At 34.4% G+C, this 7,915-nt stretch overlaps 1 protein-coding gene across 3 annotated transcripts; it reads left to right on the forward strand.

Moving 5' to 3' along the window:
- Window positions 1-4,316: 4,316 nt before the first annotated feature.
- Window positions 4,317-6,854, forward strand: LOC126614100 (transcription termination factor MTERF2, chloroplastic-like). 3 transcript variants are annotated; one of them, XM_050281748.1, is made up of 3 exons: window positions 4,317-5,630; window positions 6,312-6,396; window positions 6,514-6,854. In XM_050281748.1, exon 1 carries the CDS (start codon window positions 4,389-4,391, stop codon window positions 5,562-5,564), a length of 1,176 nt encoding a protein of 391 aa, XP_050137705.1. In that variant the 5' UTR covers window positions 4,317-4,388; the 3' UTR covers window positions 5,565-5,630; window positions 6,312-6,396; window positions 6,514-6,854. The 3 variants fall into 3 exon arrangements, with proteins under 3 accessions (XP_050137705.1, XP_050137704.1, XP_050137706.1); XM_050281747.1 differs by having other exon boundaries at window positions 6,312-6,854; XM_050281749.1 differs by lacking the exons at window positions 6,312-6,396; window positions 6,514-6,854 and adding an exon at window positions 6,177-6,301.
- The last annotated feature ends 1,061 nt before the right edge of the window (window positions 6,855-7,915 follow it).

Consider the following 7,915-nt stretch of genomic DNA (forward strand, 5'->3'; position numbering starts at 1 on the left):
TCGACCCCCATGTTAAATTTAACATGGAGTTAAAAAAAATTGGTAAAGAGTAAGTAAATATTTTTTTGTAGAGCAATAACTTTAATGACATAAAAAAAATTAGTTGTTAGAAAAAAGAGAATTGAAAACATAACTGAGTACATAGACATGATTGTTTTTCGTCGCTGCGATAAGGTCTTATATGCAAAGTAAAGTAGTTAATTACAAAACACAAGGAGAAAGTTGGTACAAATTGAACTTTTTTTTATAATTTAACAAGATAAACTTGTCATTTGATGAGAAATAAATTTTCATCTTTGTTTATTGTATAGAATGAAAAATGTTGGTTGTATTTAGTAAATAAAAGAAATAGATTTCATTTAATGCAGTTTTGGTGGAGTTTCATTTTGGTCCACATTGTTTCAACAATTGCAATTTTAGGCCTATCGTTAGCCAGTTGTTGAAATTTAGGTAATTGCAAGTCTCGTGGATGACAAGTTCAACATCAAATGCCTGATTTCGGCTTAAATAAATGAAACCTTAGCCAATAACCATTCAGAAGAGCTCAATTGGTAAGACATAATTGGTTGTCTGCTTTACACTACTGAACAGACTCCGCGAGGAAATAATACAAACTTGAAAAATCTTCAGAACAAAAATTAAAGTGAAACAAACACGGCGATGCAAAACTAAACCGCTTTAAGTGAGCCGATCTTAGGATCATTATACCAATGTCGACTGAGGCCAAATTGCGTTTCCGACAATCATGATCAACTCCAGGTTTTAACCACCGATCCCGTGCATAAAGCACTGAACTGAGCATTGCCTCATAAGTAGTAGGCAGTACCCCATCCATTCACTCAGTAATACATCAACACTATGAGGTTCAATCAGTAAGGATTTATCAAGCTCCTCAACCATATCTTGAACCACTTCAACTACCCTGGTGCCATGGTTAGTACTATCACCAGGACTCTTACTCCGCAATCTGTAAATTGTAATTAGCAAAACCAACTAAGTACTAACAAAAAACTGTGTCAGGACATGAAATGCGTTTAAGAGAACAGGGAACTTTTACCCGAGTTGCCACGGAAGCCATTTTCTCACATGCTTCAATTGCAATCACCTTCAAAGCACCCGCTTGGGCTGCAAAGAGACTATTATTGGGAAATTATTAAGTTAGAGGAGCAATGTTTGTAGTTAAGTAATGGAACATTGATAATAATCACAACGATTACACTTCAGATAGTCATTGCCTGAAATTAACATATGCGGACTGGCTATTTGACAAACGTTGTATTTTCTTGATCACATGTTATGACTTATATGCATGAAAACTAGTAAACGGCTTGCCCAAATCAATGTTGAATCGATAGATAAATATGCAAGCGTAACAAGTTAACAACCCATATAGCATTTGTATACAGTTCTAGAGAGAATGCAAAATTCCATAAAATTTGTCTCTATGGACACTTTAGATTGGAGACCGGAAAGATTTAAAAGAATCTCTACTTCAGCTACAACTTACAAGAGCCAACCCAATACAGGGTTCTCCAAAGTCATACCATACAAAGCAGTATCTTGCAAAGTCACACTCACACATGTTAATGGCAGGGCCTCAAAAGTTTTCCTCTTCAAAGGTTTTTCCTCTTTTCCTATTCAAATATGGCTTAAGGAGATCCAAGCAATTATTATTCCATGTAATGTTTTTTTCTAGAGACATCTTCAACCGATCATATCAGAGACATCTAAGTTTCCAGTTATCACAAGCGTTCAAATGCAACAAGCAATCTTGTATTTAACAAGATTCATGGGTAATACAGTCAAACCAAGAAAGCATGGTAAGCTCAACAGAAACAAAGGAGTCCAATTAGTATCAGGATGAAATTATACACTTTTAACATCATCTGTGAAATTGTGAATACACAAACCTACTCTCGGAAGTGAGCAGTTTCCCAATAATGATACTTTTGAATTAAAACTACTAGAAATGTTACAACAAGGATACTGGAATGCTTTTCATACATTAATACAAATTCAGCCAACTAGGGGCTCATTTGGAAAATGCTTTTAAATGACTGAAAGTGCTTTTAAAGAAAATGAATTTGGGTTCCAAAAACACTTGAAGTGCTTCCTGCAATGTGCTTCTTGCAGGAACTTGCATTTTTACTAGGGATTGGTTTAAAAAACATTTACTTTACAAACGAAATTTTTTCTCTAAAAACGGTTTCAATCTTTTAAAAGCACTTCACATACGAGCCATAGTACAATTTGAATTTGAACTGGGAATTTCATGTCATGCAAAGCGTAAGGATTTGAAGATCACTATTTTTAACCCATTTCTCATTAATATCCGAACACTAATAAAAACAATGAATTTAACTTCACATTAGATAAAGAAACAAACTTTGATTTTCGACTTCTTAGAGCATCTCCAAAGGAGATGTCAAAATATCCAAATCAGTAATAACGGTAACAAAAGACAGCATTAATGTTTTCCAACTGATAAGTTAAATCTGATGTGGAATGACGTGGATTGATATCTCTTCTCTTGCTGCCAAATTTGACAGCACCTTCAGATTTTTTTTTAATTAATTATTAAATGCTTTTTTTAATTTTTTATTGGTTTAAACCATTATCCTTTTGTTTCTTTTCATTCCCAATGCAAAGAAAATACATATTAATTATTATTTTATGTTAAAAATTTGATATACCGGAGATCAAAAGTTTTAAAATCTGACATCTCCAAAGGAGATGGTCTTAGCATTTGCCACCAAAGATACCACCCAGTAAAATCGAATTCTTCAAATTTCTCTCACTCAAACAAATCAAAACCGAAAGCGAAAGAACTAATCCAATCCAATCACTACATTTTATCACAAAACATTTCAATTGTTTTCATTCCCTTTGTTTGTCTGTCAGCTCAGTGATTGACCTGAGAGCGAACGAAGTTAATGAGCTTGAAAGAGCCATAGAAATTTAGACCCAGCGCTTTTCGGACAGCACGAAAGTCGAAACGGTGGGTCGAAGTGCAGTGGTCGAAGAGGTGGTCGCAGGAACTGTACCTGGAGTCGCAGAACAAGCACAGCAAGTCCGAGCCCTCTTATTCTTCTTCGTCTTCTTCTTCTGGTTCTGCATTCCAATCGCTCCAGTCTTGGGAGCTCCTAGGATTCTTCGTCGTCGTCGTTGTTTGCTGTGAATGTGGGTTCGTATTCGGTGCCGTTCTTTTCCATGACGAATTTGAGAGAGAGAGAGAGAGAGAGAGATTGGAATGTATTTCTTCACTTTGAACCTTAAACCCTCTAGAAACCCTTCTAACCTGCGTTTTTAGAGAAAATTGTATAAATGATCGCCCAATTTTAAATCAATTGAAATAAAGATTTTTTAACTAAAAATTCATATCTATTCGTTTCTTAACTCATTAAAATATATGGTTATTATCATTTTTATCAACTCTGTTAAAATTTTATCAGAAAAAATGATGTTGAAAGGACTAATGCTATAATTAGTTTAAAATTCAGGAATTATTGCTTCAATTAGGTTAAAATTGAGGGATCATTGCTCTAATTAGGTTAAAACTTCATTTGGTTGTTCATATTTGCCCCTTATTTAGCCTCATGTGCGTGGCACGTTACTTATTTTGACAAAAGTTATAACTAAGTTGACGAAAATGACCATAGCTACATATTTTGATGAGTTAAGAGAATAATAGTCATGAATTTTTAGTTAAATAATCATTACTCTAATTGAATTAAAATTGAGATATCATTACTACAATTTCCTCGCGCATTTACTTTTGCCAGCGGATTTCTTACTTCTTTCAACAGTACCCCTCTTTTAAAATGATTGCACCATTTAACTTTCACATCCAATTAATAAAATTGAGATAATTATACTTTGAACCATCATTGTTTAGTTCGTCTAACAGTTTGGTCCCAAATTTAAAAAAATTGGCCAAGAAATAATACGTTAAAGATGTTTTGTAAAAATGGTGTGAATCCCTACTATAAAGACAAACTACTGATGTATCTGAATAAAAAGGACTATCATATAAAATGAGTATAAAATAAGGAAAGTGTTATTAACATTCTAAAAATTTCATTCTACCATTTTTATAAGTGCGTTTTTCTTTTCCAATATAGAAAGTTTGGAATGTAAAATAAGATTTTTAAAGTACTAATAACAATTTTCTAAAATAAATATAAAAACAAGTTTAATCTTCAATTGAAAATGCTTAGGTTTTCTTTGAAAATATAAATAATAATTGAAAGAATATATATTTTTTTATTTTTTCAAATGCAAACAAAATTTATTCAAGAAACAAAAAGGGTTCATTTCAAGTAACAAACAGGGTTTAGGTTTAGGGTTTTGAATTCTACAGCGTAAGTTATTCGCCATCGACATCTACCATGAGTCCGCTCTGCAATTTCAACAGCCTTCGATTAGGGTTTTCAACATCTTCTTCTACATTTGCTTCCAAATATCTAAAACCCTCACATTTCCCTCCTCATATTCAGATACTCTGCGGACACTTGACCTCGAAAATCCCAGAAACCCACCACAGTTTCACAGTAAATTACCTCATAAACTCATGTGGGCTGTCCCCAGAAGGTGCGATTTCAGCATCTAAGTGGGTCGAGTTGCGATCCCCCAAAATTGCAGACTCCTTTCTGTCCTTCCTCAGAAACCATGGATTCTCTGCCACCCAGATCTCGAAGGTGGTCAGGTCCTGCCCACAACTTCTTTACTCCAATCCGGAGAAAACCCTTTTGCCAAAGCTTGAATTTTTCAGGTCGACTGGAGTTTCAAGGGAGGCCCTTGTAAAAACTCTGGCATATGATCCGCATATTTTGGCTATGAGCTTGGAGAAGCGGATTACACCCACTTATAATTTCCTTAGGAGTATCATTTCTGAGAAGAACTTCGTTGCTTTTTTGAAGGGCGGTTCGCGTATTTTCTTGGAAGGGCATTCGAAGAATGTGGCACCAAATATTGAAATTTTGAGAGAATTAGGTATGCCCCAATCACGTATTTCTCTGTTGCTAACTCATTTTCCTACCTGTTTATTACGAAAGCCTGAGGATTTTGGCAGAGTTGTGGATGAGGTTAAGCAAATGGGCTTTAATCTGGAAACATCAATGTCTGTGATGGCAATAAAAGCATTGTGTAGTAGGAATAGTAAGTCCATATGGAATCGTAATTCTGAAGCTTATAAGAGGTGGGGTTGGTCTGACGATGAGGTTCTCGCGGCTTTCAGGCAGTTCCCGCAGTGTATGACTAAGTCGGAGAAGAAAATAACGCAAGTAATGGAATTGTTAGTGAACAAGATGGGATGGCCGCTAAGAATGATTACCAAGTACCCGGTGGTCATGAGTTTGAGTTTGGAGAAGAGAATTATCCCGAGATGTAAGGTTGTAAAAGTTTTGCGGTTGAAGGGATTGGTAAATATTGAAAACCTGAGTTTGAGTACCGTATTCCTACCGACGGAGAAGAAGTTCTTGGACAGATTTGTGACCAGTTATCTCCACCAAGTACCTCAAATTGTGAGTGTGTATCATGGAAATGTTCTTATCCAGGATGTGTGATATCCATTCATATTTCGCTGGAGCAGATTCACTTGGTTGCCAGTGGCTGAAAATATAAATTCGTTGGTTAGTCTTTCACTTCTTCGCTGCCTGGCTGCTTTAATTGTATATTCTATCATATTTGAACACCAGCTTGGCTTTTGTTGGTATGGAAAAATGCTTTTGAACAAAGTCTTTCTTCTATTGGTGTTTAACTATTTAGAGAGGAGTGAAAAAGACCTTTTTGTTTCAACGATTTAGATCAAAGGTATCCATTCATACCAAAAGAAACAAATGCGCACAAACACACACATAGCGCTCATGGCTATTGATGGTTTATGTAATGAAGAGTCATTTCTTTTATCATTTATCACTGGGGATGAATAAATCTATTTTAACATGTCTGAGTACGTTCTTATTTAAAGAGCGGTATGCTGTTACGACGTTACTTGTTTATTGTTTCAACTCTCTAAGAAAAACATGTTCAATAAACTTAAAATTCTTTTTCAAATAGTATATAAAGAGCTACAGGTCATGAATGAGTGCTTAAATGAGTGCTTATTTGATTTTCCCACTGTTAGACTGTGCTGTACTTACAATAAATGAAGAATAAAACACTTTGTATTTTTTTAGGAGCCTATGATGCTGGATTTGTAGGACCTGCAGGTTTTCTTCATGCTGTGAAGTTACCTTCTCTACTGAAGGTAACTTAGCTGTTCACCCTAATTGTTTTGGAGGAAAAACTAAGGTGGTTTTTTGTTTTGGCAGTGGAATGGGGTGGAATGAAGTGTGTATTTTCGCTTTGTGAAGATTCTTTGTTTCTAGGCTCTTCTGCTTGCATGTCATCCAGAGAGTAATTCCTTTCACTTTTCCCGAACCATGGTGTTCAATTGTTCATACAGTACTCTTCTCCCCAGCGGATTTTCATAATTAACAAGTATTGTATTTATAATTTAATACATTTGTACAGCACCACCCAGGACGAAGCCAGAGATTTGTATGAGCGGGGCATCCTCAAACAACAAAATTTCAGAAAAAAGGAATGTGGAAGCAACAAGCGAAAGTCACAACTGAATACGTGTGTGGTAATTAATAGTATACCTCTGGGACCATTCTCAACTAAGTGGAAGCCATTCATTGTTTCCTTGGACTAGCCCCATGTCCATGTGATTAAATTTAAAGAGGAGTTCAAGTTATAGACAAATTTGAAGGTATTTTATTTATTCTTATTAATTTTGTGTACGTGTAAAACCTTAGTTTAAAGTTCTTGAACAAGTCGTTATATATTTACGAAAGAATATTTTACACTCATCATTTCAGGCTCACCTTAAATCTTCAGTCGATTAAGTCAATTGTTTACTTTTACATGCTCAAAATCTTGCTTTTCATGGTGAGAAATTGACATTTATAGCATATTTGTAAGTTTATACCTTATCTACTAGTGCTTTCTTACATTGTTTATATTTTGGCTTTTTAGTTAAAATGATCAATGAGATGACATAACTCCTCATTTTGATCTATGATGTTTAAAGTCAATAGAAATGGTCTATGAGATTGTTTACTGTCAATTATTTTGGTTATTCTATTAAAAATCTCTGATAAATTGAAGAAACCATCAATTCAAGTGGAGGGATTGATTTGACAAAAATACTCTCAATTTAAAAGAGATTTTTCACATAAAGACCAAAATTATTGACAGTAGACAATCTTAAGGACTACTTCTATTGTTTTAAAATCTCAGAAACTAAAACGAGACGTTATGCCAATTTAAAAAATCTAACTAAAAAGTTTTGTATTTTTTTTGGGTGTTTTACCTACTTACAGCTGTAATCTCTTCATGGTATATCCTGGTATATTATCTTTGAATTCTGCCTATGATCAATCATTTTGTATGATTTTGTTTACACTTTTTTTTTTTTTTGGAAAGTGATTTTGTTTACTTTGGGTTTTGAATGTGGGTTTTAGTTAACATCTTACCAGCTTTAACTTTTGGAAATATTGGTAATTTTGCCACGTCACTAGGAAATTACTCTTTCTTAAGCAACATAAGACCTATATTATCATCCCGTGAATCTGTTAGATTGACTTTTGGATGAAAGAGACCATCCAATTTGATAATCTGACAATATAAGTATGTGTTTGTAAAGAATTTCGTATGTGTCTGTAAAGAATTTCGTATGTGTCTGTAAAGAAGCAAAGTAAGATACACACACCCGTCATATTGCTTCTGGTTCTCTGGTCTAAGTCTAAGAAAAGGTGAACTATTCATATATGTTCGAGAATATATACTTTTGACACTACATTTGAAGCATTTAAAATTGATTGTGATAGTAATTATCACGTTATTACTCTCAAGTTTCGTCAAAATTGTA

The sequence above is a fragment of the Malus sylvestris genome, chromosome 2 (assembly GCF_916048215.2).
Source record: "Malus sylvestris chromosome 2, drMalSylv7.2, whole genome shotgun sequence".
NCBI classification, from domain to species: domain Eukaryota; kingdom Viridiplantae; phylum Streptophyta; class Magnoliopsida; order Rosales; family Rosaceae; genus Malus; species Malus sylvestris.